This window comes from Epinephelus moara, chromosome 7 (genome assembly GCF_006386435.1).
Source record: "Epinephelus moara isolate mb chromosome 7, YSFRI_EMoa_1.0, whole genome shotgun sequence".
NCBI lineage: Eukaryota > Metazoa > Chordata > Actinopteri > Perciformes > Serranidae > Epinephelus > Epinephelus moara.
In genome coordinates, this window is record NC_065512.1 from 10844130 (window position 1) to 10862118 (window position 17989).

Consider the following 17989-nt stretch of genomic DNA (forward strand, 5'->3'; position numbering starts at 1 on the left):
GCTGGCGATTTGACAGTCACTAGAAGCACATTATGACCCTTTGTAAAAGTTTCTGTGTGGTACCTGTGTTGTACATGAGCTAACGTTAGCAGCTAAGGACTGAGAGGCTGTCCGGTGTGTGTGTGTGTGTGTGTGAGTGAGTGAGTGTCTGGGTGTGTGTGTGTGTGTGTGTGAGTGAGTGAGTGTCTGAGGAGCGTCACGCCGTAACGTTAGCCTTTCTGTTTGTCATGTTAACGTTATCATCAGCAGCCCTGAATAGCTTGTAAAGCTTTAGCATAGTTAGTTAACACATTTGTTATCGGCCCATGTGTTTACTGCTACAGAGAATTAATAAATTTTTGGTTTATTTGCACAACGTCGCCTCTCTGCCGTCTTTTATCACGCTTGCTAACGCTAAGTTAACTTTACCAGCAGATCTGTATGAGGCACAAACCGAGGCTACAGTGAGCAGTGTGTTTCTCCCCTGTCTCGCTGCTTTCCAAACTGCCGGCTGGCTGTCGCTCTGCATCACGTGGTATAACGCTGTGTCGTTGGGAGCGCTTGTTTTGATGCAGATGATGCATATGAATCGAGACCACGATTTTATTACGATTAATCGTGCAGCCCTACCATGACAAGAGAAAACAGGGCTTGGTTGTGTCCAGTGTTTTTGTATACAGCTTCAGTTTTGCTGGCAAGAACGCACTGATAGAGTCATGGGAAGTTTCTTGGCATTTTAGGAGGAAAAACGCATCTAAATAACTTAATGTCAATATCTCATTTTCTGTGTATCATTGTTGTGAACACACAGGGAGCGCTGCATTCAGGAGCTGTTACACAAAACCTTGACATCAATGGAGTATTCTGCGACTCAAGAACTTTGACAGGCCTCTATCTTTGCCTCAATGGTGTCACATTGGTACGACTGCCTACAGCATACCTGCAGGTGATGAGAGTGACAGAAGGGAGGGAGCTGGGGGGTTGTGCGGTGCAGTGGAGGGGGCTGCGCCCCACCGACAGTCGGGCCAATCTGTCAAGATCCGGCAGGCGGCCAGGGCATCTTGCTATCAGGCCGGCCTGCCTGACTGCAGTGTATTTTTAGAGTGATTTAGAGGTTCCTGTCTATAATGATAATAACGCTGCAGCTCCTGCATGAAGCCAGACGCTCTGCTTTTGAATGGAGTCGTAGATAAGAAGGGATGGCCGGGAGGCTCAGGAATTCCAGCAGCACACGCTGAGGCTGATATGAAATGGGCAAGGATTTAAAGGGCATTGCCACGGACTTTTACCACTGAAATATTATGTAAATGTAAATGAAAGAGACTGAACTAAATACAGCTCTCAGAACGCCTCGCTGCATTATTTCACATATAAAATGACAAGATTAACTCCGTAATGTTGTAGGATATGTAGTTGTTTTGTTTGTTGTTGAGGCAAGGAAGTTGACTCGATTGATTTTTTTAAAGGTGCAGTATGTTGGATTAAGTGGCGTCTAGTGGTGAGGACGGCAGATTGCAGCCACTTGAAACTTCTCCCCTGTGCCGAGAGTGAACTCCTGCTTAGGATTTCTTAAGTGTTCATTGTTCGGAAGGTTTTTGCTGGGAGCTGAATTATCCACAGAGGTCTCTTCTCTAAGATATACAGACTCGGTCACTTAAACTGGTAAAAACACTAAGTAAAGTGGTTTAATGTTAAAAATAGGTGTTTTTCCGATGATATTCGACTCCTTGTGGAGGTGTTGCTTCAGTGGCCAGTATAAAAACGCGGATGACCCTTTCTAGAGCCAGTGTTTGGTCTGCCTCTTTAAGGTTACTGCAGAAACATGTCGGTGCAATAGACGGCAGCTCCGTGCACGAGGACTTGCTCCATATGTAGATATAAACGACTCATTTTGAGGTAACAAAAACAAGACGATTCTTATTTTAAGGTGATTATACACCAAAGAAATCATACTTATTATACTAATTATATTATATTCCATTTCTGCCGGTGTATCCCTGTAAATCTTACACAGTGGACCTTTGATAAATAAGATATCATTTCAACAATTTTATGCCAATATAATAATGTGCTAATGCCTCATTAGTGTAATGACACAGAGGTGTTCTGTCTGTGTAGAAGTGGTGCCAAATTTTGCTTTAATGTGTCAAAGTAGAATCATGACAACATCATCAATCCTGAATATCAGCTTTTGCCTGTAATCTGAGTTCTGTGGAGTCTTTGGTTCACCTGAACCATTTTACACCAACATGTTGAACTACCTAGGAACTAGGGCTGCCACTAACGATTATTTTCATTGTCGACTAATCTGTCGATTATTTCTTCGATTAGTTGACTAATCATTTCATCGAAAAATGTGTTAAAATGTTGAAAAATGTCGGTCTGTCTCGCCCAAACCCCAAAATTACGTCATCTAATGTGTTGTTTCATACTCACGCCAAAGGGTTTTAGTTCACTGTCATGGGAGAGTGTGTAAAGCTGCCAATATCTGAACGTAAGAAGCTGCAGTAAGAGTATTTTGGGGTACTTTTACAGTACTTTTCTATGAAAAATGACTCAAACCAATTAGTCGACTACTAAAATAGTCACCGATTATTTTAATAGTCGATTAGTCATCGATTAGTCGACTAATTGTGGCAGCCCTACTAGGAACACATCTGGAAACAGAGGAGAAACATAGTAGCTGAGTGTAGCTGGGTGGTGTAGCACAACGCAACATTCACAGTGACTGCTGGTTGCAGCTGGTCAAAACTGACCTGTAAATAGTTGGCCCAGTGTTTCCTGTAATTGTACGGGCTTGGCAGGGCGCCAGGCTAATGGGAAGCCCCCACCGGGCCAAAAAAAAAAAAAAAAAAAAAAAGCCAAAAATAACGCCAAATATCTACTTCAGTGTTTCCCCTGTGTGTCCCTCAGCGAAACACTTCACACAAACTGCAAAAACAGATGGTGATGGTATTTTGATGATAGTCTTTTAAGTTCTACCAGTCATATGGTAACTTGTGTGCTCTGATTAATTTGGCATGCAGTTAACGCACCGGTCATAATTTGGTTTTAATGAAAACTCAACTCCTGGTATTTTCTCATGACGTTCTTTACTACTGTTTTGAAAGAAGGAAATTACAGCAGTAACCAGCTTGAAAAGTGATTTATTTTATAATTCAGTAAATGCTGTGCGGTGGATCAATTTTATGCCGATGTGAAGAGTCGTACGTGTGGATTGTGGACTGATAGAATTTGGAAAAGTAATCGAAAGATATCTAAAGAAACTGTAAAGTGTTGAAGCTGAGAATGAGACTAACAACAAGAGGAGCTGCATGTAAACCGGCTGACCAGGACCATATATTATTGAACAGAATGTGAACTGCACTTTGTTTCAGGGGACATATTACAGTAGGCTGTGCAAACACTGGACCCTACACAGGTGTGTGTATATCCCATATACATTTATATCCCACAATGGACAAGTGAGAGCATCCGCAGATGGATACAACAGATGGTACGACTGGCACCCCCCTGGTTCAGAAGTGAGGGTATGGAGGAAGGTTGAAATGGAAAGGGACCTCGACAAGAGCCAAGCGGTATGCAAGTAAATAATCAGTTTGTTTAATAATGGATCACTAAAAGTACAGTCTGCTATATTTTAAAAGAAAGAGAAAAATAAATCGTGTTGAACGCAAACATTGTGATGCATCGATCGTTTCATTACGGAATCGTTACCCTCTGAATTGTAATCAAATCGTATCCTGAGGTGCCTGAAGATTCCCACCCCTAGAGTCCCAGCCCCTACCCTCCATCCTCTGTGATGCCAAAGCAATCAACTGAGGGGAAACACTGTGTTCTATACATTTAAAATTCCTGATTGTCACAACATGTGCAACTCATGATAAGTATCTCTAATTAATTATTGATCTCATTAGCATAACTCTTGCATTTTTATCTTAACTAAATGATGTGCTGACACTTTCTGTCGCAGGAGTGTAGAAACAAAAACATGCAGATATCCATCACCAGGCGGAGAACAGACAACAATGACGAACAGCACAAAATTAAACATTTAATAAGCCTTTGAAAGCAGCAAGATGAAATGACTCATATTCACTTGTCCAGCTGTGGAGCATCACCACAATTAATGGAATAAAGGAAATTACACGGATTTAAAAAACCGCCCAGGCTGAAGCACAAAGACTGACTGACTTGTGTTCCCGGTTTGTAAATGAAGGTCACCTTGTTTACCTTGCGGGGATGTGATTGTAACAAGACATTCAAAGCCTGCAGTACTTAAAAAGCACAACATTAATGGCTGAGCGTTATTAGGAGATAACAGTCCCAAAGCTGGAGCCAGAGAGCTGCTGACATCAGCTGGAGTAATATTACAATGATGAACAGTATCAAGAGTGAAAACGTAGCAGTGAGTTGAACCAACAATGCTTGATGAGTTGCAGCTTACATAAAGGAGCAAAAAGCAACGTTTTATTTCACTGTTACACCAAATAATGCATGTGCAGGGGTTTACAGTGCAGCTGATCAATGATAGGGAAACAACATTGTCTATACTTCTATCTGAGAGTTGTGGCTTGTACTGTAATGTGTTTCTCCCTATTGACAGAAAGCTATGTTATAAATATGAATAGAATCACAACGCTTTTCAGCTGTAACGTCCATGGCATCTGAGCCACGGCTCACAAGTGAACGCAGCAAATTATTTATGATGATGTGACACCTTTGATATTTTATCTCTGTACTAATTAACTTGATGTCTTATCTCTGTTGCGAGACGTTGACCCAAATGTGTCAGCTGCAGATTGCTGTAATTCAGGGGATGTAGATGGGTTGAGGCACAACAATGTTTTAATTCCCGCTGGTCACAGATGCAGGTTGATGGGGGCCATCGTACATCATATGAGGGCTGTTCAAATATTCATTTTAACCTTGATACAAGAGATACATGGCTGCAGGGCACTGAACATCCCCAGTGCAGTTGGATGCTCTGTGCAAGGGCAACGAAGCTACAGCTGCATGTCCATTACTTTACTCTGCAGTCAGTGGAGATGTTGCATGTAAGGGTGGGAGATATATTGATTTTACTCCATGTATTGCGTCTTGTTTCATGTGGGATGTGTGAAATGAATATATCACAGCATGAGACTCACTTTGGTGTTTTGGTTCTTTTGCTCTCTCTCCTGTGGCTCTCTGCCTCTCAGAGACACATAGGGAAGATAAAAGACTGACAAACACTCCCCCGCCCATCCAGACCACTCTGTCCTGGGTGATAGTGTGTGTGTTTTTGTTTCTACAGGGCTCCAGGCCGAGACCGTGTAGACGCATTTGTTAACCAAAGACCATTGGTGCGACTTGCAAATATGATCAATATACAAACCAGAGAACTTTATTTATTTATCTTTATAATTTATCTTTATTTTACTTAATGCAACAGTACTTTATTAACCTTAATTGTAACAGTACTTGATTTTACTTTATGTAACAATACTTAATTTAACTTTATGTAACTACTTTATTTAACTTTATTAAGACAGTGATTTATTTAACTTTATTGTAACAGTACTTCATTTAGCTTAACGTAACAGTACTTTATTTAACTTTATGTAATAGTACTTTATTTATTTTTATGTAAAAGTACTTTTTTAAACTTTATTGTAACAGTACTTCATTTAACTTTATGTAACAGTATTTTATTTAACTTTATGTAATAGTACTTTATTTAACTTTATGTAACAGTATTTTACTTAACTTTATGTAACAGCACTTTATTTAACTTTATGTAACAGTATTTTATTTAACTTTACGTAACTACTTTATTTAACTTAACGTAACAGTACTTTATTTAACTTTATGTAACAGCACTTTATTTAACTTTATGCAACAGTACTTTTTTAAACTTTATTGTAACAGTACTTCATTTAACTTTATGTAACAGTACTTTATTTAACTTAACATAACAGTACTTTATTTAACTTTATGTAACAGTACTTTATTTAACTTCACGTAACAGTACTTTATTTAACTTTATGTAGCAGTACTTTATTTAACTTTATGTAACAGTACTTTATTTAACTTTATGTAACAGCACTTTGTTTAACTTTATGTAACATTACTATTTAAAACTTTATTGAAACAGTATTTTATTTAAGTTTACATAACAGCACTTTATTTAACTTTATGTAACAATACTTAATTTTAATTATGTAACAGTACTTTATTTAACTTTATTTTAACAGTATTTTATTTAAGTTTACATAACAGCACTTTATTTAACTTTATGTAACAATACTTAATTTTAATTATGTAACAGTACTTTATTTAACTTTATTTTAACAGTATTTTATTTAACTTCATGCTACAGTACTTTATTTAACTTCATGCTACAGTACTTTAACTTTATTTTAACAGTATTTTATTTAACTTCATGCTACAGTACTTTATTTAACTTTATTTTAACAGTATTTTATTTAACTTCATGCTACAGTACTTCATTTATCTTTATGTAACAGTACTTTATTTAACTTTATTTTAACAGTATTTTATTTAACTTCATGCTACAGTACTTTATTTAACTTTACGTAACAGCACTTTATTTAACTTTATATAACAGTGCTTGATTTATCAGAATATTATTTATAGGCCATATCACCCAGCCCTTGTTGCATATTAATCATAATAATAGTGTAGTCAGATTTCAATATTCTCCTGTATGTTTGTTCATGCAAGGTGGTTTAGAGGATGGGAATATTGATCAGACTAATTTTAATATAATTTAATGAAATACCAATGAAGAGAGAGGCTCTCCTGGTGAATAACTAAAATCATAGTCAGTAGTACAATCATTTTGAGGCTTCCTGATATTTCTTTAGCTTCTCTTGTCTATTTACAAGCCCTGCTTTGCTCCTCTCAATTCACACTTTGTTTATTTTTGTCCACAACCTTCTTATTCTTCCAATACATGCTCACTTTCACCCACCAGTAGTTCTCTCTGGTTCTTGCTGTTGGCCAAAGAGGAAGAGAAAGAAAGAATATACAAAAAATTATACATGAGAGTTGAAAAATTAGGAAGAATGAGTGTGTAAACAGGAGAAGTCGTCAGATGATTGATACAAAAAGAGCTGAACAGACCCATTCACAGTATGTGCTCAGTGTTTAACCGGTCAGCTCATGTCACAGTGCCTCATGCTGGTTGGTGGGTAACATTGCACAGATTTAATTGCTTGGAAGAGATGTCTTTTCTCCAAGCAAGATGTTATCTGACTCATCGTAATTTAACATATCAGTTGATTCCCCCCAGTGATTGTCTGAGCACAATTTACATCTCTTTCTAAATTGAGTTTGCATCTTCTTCCTGTGTTGCTGTGCATGGATGAACATGCAGCAAAGTTTTAATTGCATAAATTAAAATTCATCTGAGTACTGTCTTATATTCCAATGCAACAAATACTATCTTAGTTTCTTCTTCCACAAATTAGGCCCATTGTGTTTTGTGATTAGTTTTCCACTCATAACTCCCAGAGGTGTGAGGTTTTGTATGAAGGGAATTAGTTCGTGCGTGACTGGACAAATGAATCTCATTTTCCTAATTGTTTTACCGTTTGTCTTTTGCAGGCAATTCCCAACTAGGGGCGACCATTGTGGATGCCTTAGACACCCTCTACATCATGGGCCTGCACGAGGAGTTCAAGGACGGCCAGGAGTGGATCGAACAGAATCTGGATTTTGGCGTGGTGTGTACCTAAACTTCTTTTTATACACATGAAAATAACAACACGATCGGGAGTTCTTGGTTGTTGATGGTCTAAATTCTGTGTCTGGCCCATATCTTGGTGGTTCCCACATTGCCAACAGATATCCAGTCCAGACTTCCGTTAAATTAGCCTGGACTACATTTCTGATCTCTTTTAACAGATATCAGCATGTAAACGCAGATAAAATAGTACAAAGCTACTAAATAGTAAAATCGAGGTCGGACGATAGCCCAAGAGTTCTGAGATTGCAGATCGGCCAATATGTTTTACATTGTTGTCTCTCCACACAGGTTATTTACCTGTAGGCAACCAAAACCAGCTCAAACATGATCGGTCAATTCTACTCGGACCACAAGCGGAAACTGGTTTCTCACAGATTTTGTATACATATGAAAATTGGAGATGGATATTTTCAGTCATTTCCATATTTCCAACGGTGTGAGCTGGCCGGTCTGAGCTTGACTGAAGCCACCTGATGGTGTCACCTGCAACTCCGCTGTTCAAATCACCCGCGGCTGGTTTTAAGGCACATCACCTGTTTCTACAGCCAGCTGGCTTGTACTGACGTCTGCTGGTCAAGTCAAAATGACAGCAGACGGCGTGTTCACTTGCTAAGGCAGGTGCTGCGTCCCCGCCAAGCCCTCTGTTTCCGTCCTTCTGGCACTACTTTCTTATATTATCGTGGTGTATTTATACAGTCCATCTGATACTCGTTTTGTTTTTTTGTTTCATCACTACAAATGCAGCTATAGCCAGTATCTCACTATCACTATCCTCATTCATATTTTAAGAAGCTACAAATTATATTCAGCCACAAAATAAACCTGAAAAGCTGCAAATCAGAACAGAAGTACAGAGAGTTGTTGCACAGAGATGATACGCCATCTCATCTAGTTGCACTGGTGTGAACCGGCAGGTTTTTAGAACGTTGCAGAACGGCGCACTGCAAGCAGTTGCCTGTTTTTTGACAAATCCAGCTGTCACTTGAGTGGCATTGTTGCTACTTTGGATTGAACACTAGTTTGATTACCTGCCCCTGCTGTGAAAACACACCAAGAAGAAAGACCTCTAGAATCACAAATCATAATTTCCAATTAAGGTCAATAGCCAAGTGCTCATTTTGGCCAATCACTTTGATAGTCCAGCTTCACTGATGAGAGCCTGATTAATTAACACTGAGAGACAAATAATTACAGAAACTTAAAGAGTTCATAGAGTTGATGCAGTTTTCTTGACACGGTTTTCACATGACATCCAGCACCATTAGACCATAGATAATATGCAGGTGTTGCTCAAGTTGTATTCAAATCAAGGCAGTGTTAAAACAGCATCATATGGTCGTCAACGAGCTGATCTGGATCAGTCCAATTTTGTCTAGAAGCTTAATAAGTGTTTGTTCATGATTCTCCTGCAAATGTTGAACTGGTTAAAAATTATTCTTTTGATTAGGATTCAAAAGAAAATCTTGAAGTGCAAGTATTTGTTTATTTTATCATTTGTCTCACACACACAACCCTTCCTAAGAGTTTCTTTTCCCCATCTTTTTTTATGAGGTTGCAAATTGCTTGTGTAATCATTGGCGAGTTTCCTCACAGTTGGAATACCTGCTCTTGTTTAACACAGTCAAGAGGGTTGAATTTAATTGAGTAACAATAACAGTAATGACAATTTCAAAGGTATTATCTCAGCACTCTTTGCTTGATTTTCTACCTCAGTGTCTGTTTACACTTTTATATCATCCCTCATCTACCTTTCTGTCCCTTTCTATCTACTTTCCATTCCTATCTTTCTCCTCTCAGTCTTTTGGTTAACAGCCTCCTCTCTTTTCCATCTCTCCCGTCCATCAGATCTGCAGCGCTCCTCATTTATTTCTCTGTTTCAGTCATCCTCTCCTATTACCGGCTTCCTTCCTTCTGTCAATCACCTCCATACATTCTTCCATTCTTACGACCCCCATCTTCAGCCTTCTCTTTTTTAATTATCTTTTCCTTCCCTATTGTCTCTTTACTGTCACTCTGTCCCTGCGGTTTTTCCTTTTATACCCTCTCTATAAATTGGTTGTATTTGACCACTTTATTGTCCTTGATCTGCCGTCTTTCATACATTTGACAATCACAATTTGTATCTGTGCCTCTATCCATCATCTGCCCCATCTGTCAAATATCTTTTTACTCTGTCAGTCCTCCTAGTTTTTCATTTATTGTTTTCTTTTTACCTCCATAATTCTCAGGCGTTTTCTTTGTATTTATTTCATGCCCTCTATCTTCTATCCTTTCACTTCGCTAGGGCTGAGTGTCATGGACAAAAATTCATATCTCTTTTTTTACAGGCTGACTGGCAATACACAATATATATATCAGTATCTTCTATGAAATGGGCTACATGTTTTCAGTTGCAAGTCAAAGCCACATTTGAGATGTCACAAGAAGTTTCATATAAACAGACTGATAAAAAATAAAATGCAAAGACAGGGATTTTGTTCCTGTTTGAAAATGTGCAGTTACACCTCCAAAACACACATTAAACACACATTAATCATGGCTTAATAGAGACAATTTCAAACACAAGTACACAAATCAGCTTCACTATAACTCGCAGCATTCACAGACAAACACTNCATTACAACTCACAAGGTTCACCGACAAAACAACTGTCCTATACTAAACACGTTTTCCAGACAGATGTAACATGCTAACGTTATTAGCACAAGCCTATGGCATTTTACATGGTATAAATTAGCCTAGCAGCTAGCAGAGATTTCCTCTGCTCATATGAAGCCAGGATAAATCACACACAAGACTTAAAATACTATTTTTGTTGAGGCTTTATTGTCTTCACAATTTATTGTTTCTTATCTGTGAAATTAAAGTAAATAAAGCTTTGTTTCCACTGAGGGAAATGGTTTCAGCTTACAGAAATAGACAGGAGGTCTGCGTTGCCGCGAAGTGTAGTTACATTTCTGGGGAGGTGCATGTCAGGCCAGGGCTCTAAAAAGTGTTGCTGCAGCTGTGTGGAGTGTGACAGAGGAGAGATGCACACTGGTGTGCGTCATGTAACGCAACTTGACCCTATATTGATATAAATGGTGTTGTCTAAATTTATATCTTGCTTGAAAATATATCGATATATCGCACAGTCCATTATTCTCCTACTTAATACTAAATGAAATCCCCCTTTTCTATGTCTCCTGTCATTTATTTTTTCCTTCTACTGTCTGATTGGTTCATCCACATTTATTCACACCTAACTAGGCTTCCTTCATTTACCCGTCCACCTGACACAGCTCTCACTCCCTCCTCTATCCCCTCACTATCCTTACATATCCCCCTCTCCTTTGTTCTACATTACCTCTTGTCTCTTCTCCTCTGTTCTCTCTGCTTCCCCATTATGGCTCAGCTGTCATCTCTCCTTTCCCCCCTCTTCCCTCACATCTGTCTCCCCCTAAATTTCCCTTGAAATCATTATTCTCTCCATGCTTTCTCCTTGCTCTTCCTCTTCTCATTTTTCCCCCTCCTCTTACTTTCTGCCTGCTTCAATGTCTGATTCCCGAGCTTGTTAGCCCTCCTACTGAGGCAATCACAGGGCAGCTAGCAGGTAGGCAGAGGGGATCTAACAGTCTGACACTTGGAGGGCTAATTAACCTCAGGATCACCGTGGTCAAGCAGCGGAAAGAGGGATGCAGGGAGGGATTGGGTATGGAGAAAGAGGGAAAGGAGGAGAGAGGCTTAGATTGAACAGGGGATGAGGGAGAAATGGAGGATAAAGAACAGAGGAGGCAGCAAGAGAAGTGTGAAGGAAGAAGCATCAGGGATAGAGACGTGGAAGACAGAGAGACCAGTGAAGATTAATCACAGAGGAGGTAGGAGTTTGGATGGATAGATGAGGAAAGGAGGAGGGAAGATCAGCTGGGAAGAGATTGAGGGGGATAGAAATGGGCAGCGAAGATAGGTATGAGACAGAGGAAGCAAAGAAAAGACGGAAACAAAGACAGTTGGGGAATAGAGTGAGGTGAAAGAGGGGGAGGGGAGTTGAACCTTTGAACTCGAGTAGAGAGTACAGCTGAGAGGAGCATGGAGGCCTATGAAAACTATCGTGGTTACTTCTTTTTTTTTAAAAAAAATCTTACTTATTCAGTCTCTCTTTCAAACTTGGTGGAGACAAATTTTGACCGTTAGTGGCTCATCATTGTCTCTCGCCAGTAAAGGAGCTAAAATTAGCGCGTTCACCTGGATGTTGCCGATCAGAGCTGGAGGCGGTAAATACCTGTGATTACTGCCTATTAAAACCTTTCCCACTGCATTGAAAAGCCAGATGTTAGCAGGTTTTTTGTTACCTATCAGTAAGCTGAGCTAATAAATAGAAATGAATGAGGACACTCACGAGCAAAGCCTTTCTGATCTGGCAATCACCAGCCCAAAGCACCTGAGAAGCAGTTTGTCGAAGTATTCTGGTTTTACACTGTAGATGGCAAAATTTCCAACAAATTAAAAAGCCATTTGTTGACTTTGTACACAGAAGCAATCTTACTCTACAACAACAACAAATCTAAAGACTCATCTGCTAGCATGGTTTACTCAGGTGTACTGTACCGCCTTGTCTGTCTGCCCACTTTTCAAGTTCAGGTTCGAATCAGTGTCATATGTAAAAAAATAAATAAATAAAAAATTACAATGAAATGCTTGTGCTCAGTGGCACTCTCTGCCCACACAAATGAGAGCACATTCCCAGACAACAACAAACAAAGAAACATTACCCACGACATACAGTACATACAATCTACAACCCTCATACTTCTGCGTAGGCTCTACACCATAGCCTATGTAAGTGGCCTAAGCCATTGTGAGCGTTTATACTTCTGTGGTAGTGTGTCTGCATTACTCTGCAATTACACCGCCAAACCGCCGGTTGTGTTGAGTTTCTGTGAAGTGGAGTAAAGTTTGATTGATTCAACTAATACACCTAAAAAGCACACAAAACATGGCTTAAAAGCAACAATATTAAACAAAAGTACAATATTTGGCTCCTTTAAAACTCACATAGTTCACAGACAAAACATGTCTTTATCTGGACACATTTTCCCCACAAGTACAACTTGCTAACATCATTAGCATGAGCCTTTGACAGCATTTTACAAAGGTAATGTTACAAAATTCAGCTCCATTATAACTCACAAGGTTCACTGACAAAACAGTTGTCTTATACTACAGATGTTTTCCCCACATATACAACACAATGAGTATATGACATTTCCCATTGTATAAATTAGCCTCGTGGCTAGTGGATTAACCTCTGCTCATATGAAGCCAGGATAAATCACACACAAGACTGAAAAGGCTATTTTGTGAGGGCTTTATTGTTTTCACAGTTTATTGTTTCTTATGACAATATAGTAATAATAATCTTAATTTATAAAACACTTTTAAAAACAGAGTTACAAAGTACTTTACATGTCAGTAATTAAAACAGTAAAGACATGAAAACAGCAACTTTTAAAAGAACTGATAAAAACACTTTGGTATGTAAAAAGTGAACTTAAAACTAAAGTAAAATCAGGAAAGGCTCTCTGATAAAAGTATGCTTTAAGAAGGGACTTAAAAGAGGTCACTGACTCGGCCGACCTTGATTTCCTCGGTCAGATTGTTCCAGAACCTCGAGGTCCTGACAGCAAACACTCTGTCCCCTTCAATTTTCAGCCAGGCCTCTGGACCTCAAAGGTATGTCCTGGCACGTAGGAAGTCAGAATTAAAAGAAAATAAAAGCTTTGTTTCCACTGAGGGAAATGGTTTTCCCTTTACAAAAAAATAAACAGGAGGTCTGCGTCACCACCATGTGTAGTTACATATCTGAGGAGTTGCATGTCAAGCTGCAGCGTAGGGCACGCATCTGCACAGATTGGAGTTGGTGTCAACTCCACGTAGACGTACAAACCCAGCTTTACCTTCAAGACCTTTGCTAGCAGCTCCTAAAAAGGCTATCACTAGTAAAATTAAGTAAGATTTATCCAAGGATTTTAAATTCCACAATCTCAAGTCACATTTTATGACAACACATGGAAAATATATAGACTATACTGAAGGGTTAAACTCTCTTTCTGATAATCAACATATGGACATGGCTGTGGTGAGAATTACGCTGCATGAGTATGGTGGTTCCTAACGTGTTACTTGGAATATAGGCCACTAATCCATGTAAAAACAGGATGGCAGCCATCTCTGCCAAGTCAGTCTGCAGTTGATCCTGCACAAAAGTGGACAAGGTCCAAAACCTGATCACATTTTATGGTTGAAACTTGTTTATTTATGATTAATAATGTTTGTAGTTTTATATGGCAACAAATATGACCAATTTTAGCAACAGTAACAAGATAAGACACCATTAATTACGCATTAGCACTTTACTTTCTTGTTTGAAGACATTGGGACTTGGTTATCATTGATAGTGATTAGGTTTTTATACAAATTGGGTCTTACTGATCCCAACTAGCTAGGAGAAATTAAAAATGCATATCAAACAAAAGTTCAGGTCGCAGGAGGACATTACCTCCACGCTTTCTATTTTGGTACTGAAGAATACTTTTAAACGTGATAATTATCAAGAAGGATCTACAGTTAAAATTAACACCTTTTTTTGTGCATTTTTCACAATAAATCTAAAAATACATGTAACACGTGTGTGTTCAGATTTGATTAAGTTATAACTCAGACAATAGTTGCTAATTGCATCAGTCAGGTGTTAAAAGGTGGCTGTCTGTGGAACTTCTTAAAGTTTAAAAACATCCATAATGTGGTACATATCAGGAGGACTATATTCAGGTGCACCTAAGAGCTTTGGATTTTCCATACGGATTTCAAGAAATGCTGAGATGGAGGATGGTTAAGTGGAAAATAAAGAGACACAGCACATGAGGCCGTGATAGAATAATGCAGAAAAAGAGGGAAAGATATTTAGATGTAAGTGGGAACTTGGGCCTTTGTGTAGTTATCAAACCAAGAAAACCAGTAATGTGCTGCAGATAGGAATGAAAATAAACACATTCACCTGACAACAGCAACGCTGGGATTCATTAAATAGAAATGTTAAAGTGAAAGCTGTTTTCCAGCACAGTGATATCCAAAATACCTGCAGGAGCAGCCACTGTAATAAAACCCTCCTCAGCAACAAACACTATGGGATTCGTGCCTTATGAAAAAGGTGGCGAATTATTAAGAGTATTACAAATGCAATAACAGTGACAGGAATATGAGACAATGAGAAAAAATTGCAAATGTGTTTGAATCAAGTAATAAGAATCTGAGACGGTAGAGGAGAGACCCTTTGGTTACACAGGAGAGAAGAGATTAGAGGGAGGAGAAGAGAAGATGAGACTTGAAGCTGCTGTTAACGAGCGAGAGAAGGAGGGAGGTGTGTCGATATGTTTTCATTAACGGCTTGGTTTGATGCCTTTATACCTGCATGCATTAGGCGAAGGATTCAGGCATTAGCTTTCAGCTACTGTAGCATTCATGAAACGTTAAGCTAGCTTTGGCTGACTCCTAGCAATATGGCCGTGGCATTACTCTGGCTTTCTGCTCAGGCCTTTTACAAAACAGGTAATTCCCCGGCTCACTGGGAGCAGTACTTTTCAAGCCTGCAGTGGCCTGGTGGTATAATTGGCAGCAAAAGCGTTATTAAGCTTGGCCCTTGTGAAAAATCAAAGATTTGTTCAACCCAAAGGGTGCAGCCACACCCAGCTTCTCCAGTCAGAGCTCTGAGGCAGGAATAAGGGCACGGCCTAGATTTCCATGTAGGAGATTAAAGACATCACTCTCAGTCGAGTTTAATCACTCTGCCGCGCATGCATGTGTGAAGCCAACTTGCCTAACATTACATTGACCTTAACTGCCGCTGTGCATGTGTGTGTGCGTCATCTCTGTTAGAGCCAGTTTGACCTTTTATATTGAGGATGTTTTTAACCTTTTTCACTTTATCAGATTAAATTTTAAGATCAGGACTGACTTCGGTTTGGTTTTTAAATTAGCATGTCTTAAAATGACATTTATGTGTCCCATTTCCTTTCAAGGATAATTACTTCCCTTATTATTGTAGTTTTGACATCAAGTTAACATTGCGCTCATCTTTACTGCTGAGATCTGTGAACATATTGCTCCATGGAGGACTGATGGGACAAGAAACAAACGGGTGTAAATCACTAGTTTCATCACAATATGATAGTATACAAATTCTAGAGAAAACGTTATGACATTTGGTGAAGTCTGCTGCAACACAATTTTGATTCAGCTCAATTCAGAACAAGTAAACAGTAGAGAGAAGCATGGATGCAGATGAAAACTCTATCCATTCTCTCTTTCAAACTCGATGCAGACTAATTTGTATTGATGTTTGAGCGCTGCTTAGATGGAGACTGATGGTATTTTGTGGTGGCCCGTCAGTGTTTCTTCGGCACCATTCACATTTGAACCTGGTACCTGGAATTCAGTAGCAGTACCCATCATTACCTTTTTGGTTACTTTACTGTTTCTGTAAAAACAAAAATGTACTTTCTGAGTAAGCTGCAGTAGGGGGTGTAACGCAGTTCTGCTCATCAGCTCTTTTCTGTTTCTGAAGGTATTTTTAGGGCTTTTTTTGTCTTTAATTGATAGGACAGTTGTTAGTGTGGAAGGGGGAAAAGAGGGGGGATGACATGCAGCAAAGGGCCATAGGTGAGAATTGAACTCAAGGCCACTGCAGCAAGGGCAGAGTCTTTGTACATGGGGCACCTGCTTTACCAGGTGAGCTGATCTTCTGTCCCTGTCTGTCTGCTTGTATGAATCTGTGTGTGTCTGCTCATCCAGACTAGGTGGTAGGCTATTACTAAAATAGTAAAGGAAAAAAATAGTCCAGATGCTGAAACTATCACGTCAGAGTTGGGCCATAGTTTTGGCTTGCTGGGAAGCCAACAGAGCCGCTGACAGAGCTCCGTGGCCAGCTTCCTGGCTTTGGGACTTTTACTTTCTAAACCTGGCGCTCTCAGGTACCACGATAGATTTGACATGTCTTAATACTCAATAAAGCAGACGAAATTCGGTTGGTGCCCTCCACAGTACAGAGTTTGATACCCAACCCTAGGGGCCTGTGGTCAATTTAAGATGATATCATATGCCCATTTAACGCAGTCGGTCTCAGGAGAAGCTTAGAGAAGCTACAGAGCCTTTGTGGTATTATTTTATCATCTTCATTTGATGAGTGAAGTAATTTAAGTACCAAAGTGCTGCAAAGCGAGGAGCGCGAGAGCACCGTTAAGATGTAACTTTACATAAAAACATGTCTGTACTGTGTGTGTGTCTACGTCTCTGACACTGACAGCAGAGGACCAGCAGAGCAGAATGCCCCTAAACCAGTGGTTCCCAACTGGTCCAGCCACAGGATCCAGATTTCTCCTAAGTCATTCGTTCAAGGTCCACACAGTTTAATACATTCAGCGTCATACTTGTGTTTGGTCATGTCAAGCTAGTTTGCTGTCTCTGTTACGTAGCTGTCTGTTAGTCACTCACTCTACAGCAGGAAACAGCACTTCAAAATAAAAGGTCTGTGCCGGAAATTTACTGTACTTAAAAATAAAGTTGTTTTTTACAAACTTTACATGTTTGCGAGTCACTTTGAGTCCTTTCAGAACAGATCCGCGACCCACCAGTTGGGAACCACTGGTCTAAATAACACCAAAACATGGTAGAGACTCAGCATAGTTTTCTTTTACATGACTATTTAGGTACCTTTACCTGTCAGTGTGGCAAATAGCTTTCTAAGAATGGAAAATCTACCTGCTTTTGGTGCTTGGCGGGTGTTAGGACCCTGAATAAAAGTGGAACATTACCTAAAATGATGATTTAGATTGATATTTTCACTTAGCATCAACGATAGTGGATCGATAAATCAGCTCAGATAGATGGATCATTACACCCCGACAAGAATTTTCCACACAGTAATCAGACATGTTGTAAACTAGCCATCAGTTAAGCCAGCTCTCTGTATCCATCCCACTTTGCATTCAAAACCCAAAGTGAAAGCGCCTGTAAAGCTTAATTCCCAGAGCCCAAATGAAACCGACCAATAGAAACCAAGTTCCAAGTTGTAATAAACTGTAATTATGGTTCAAGCTTATTTGGAGTCAGCTCCCAGTAAAATTTAAGACTTGTACTCTGCTGTGAGACACTTCAGCTAAAGTAGAAAAGTGTCAGACCCTCTAAGTTAATGTGTGCAGGGTCCTGACATAATTTCACTTT

General features: G+C 39.4%; 1 protein-coding gene across 1 annotated transcript in view; it reads left to right on the forward strand.

The window, feature by feature from the left end:
* man1a2 (mannosidase, alpha, class 1A, member 2) overlaps positions 1 to 17989 on the forward strand; it is a 217131-nt gene that overhangs the window by 101961 nt on the left and 97181 nt on the right. Inside the window, exon 5 of the mRNA XM_050048100.1 lies at positions 7591 to 7709. Within this exon, the coding sequence (XP_049904057.1) occupies positions 7591 to 7709 (119 nt within the window). The remainder of the gene's footprint in view (positions 1 to 7590; positions 7710 to 17989) is intronic.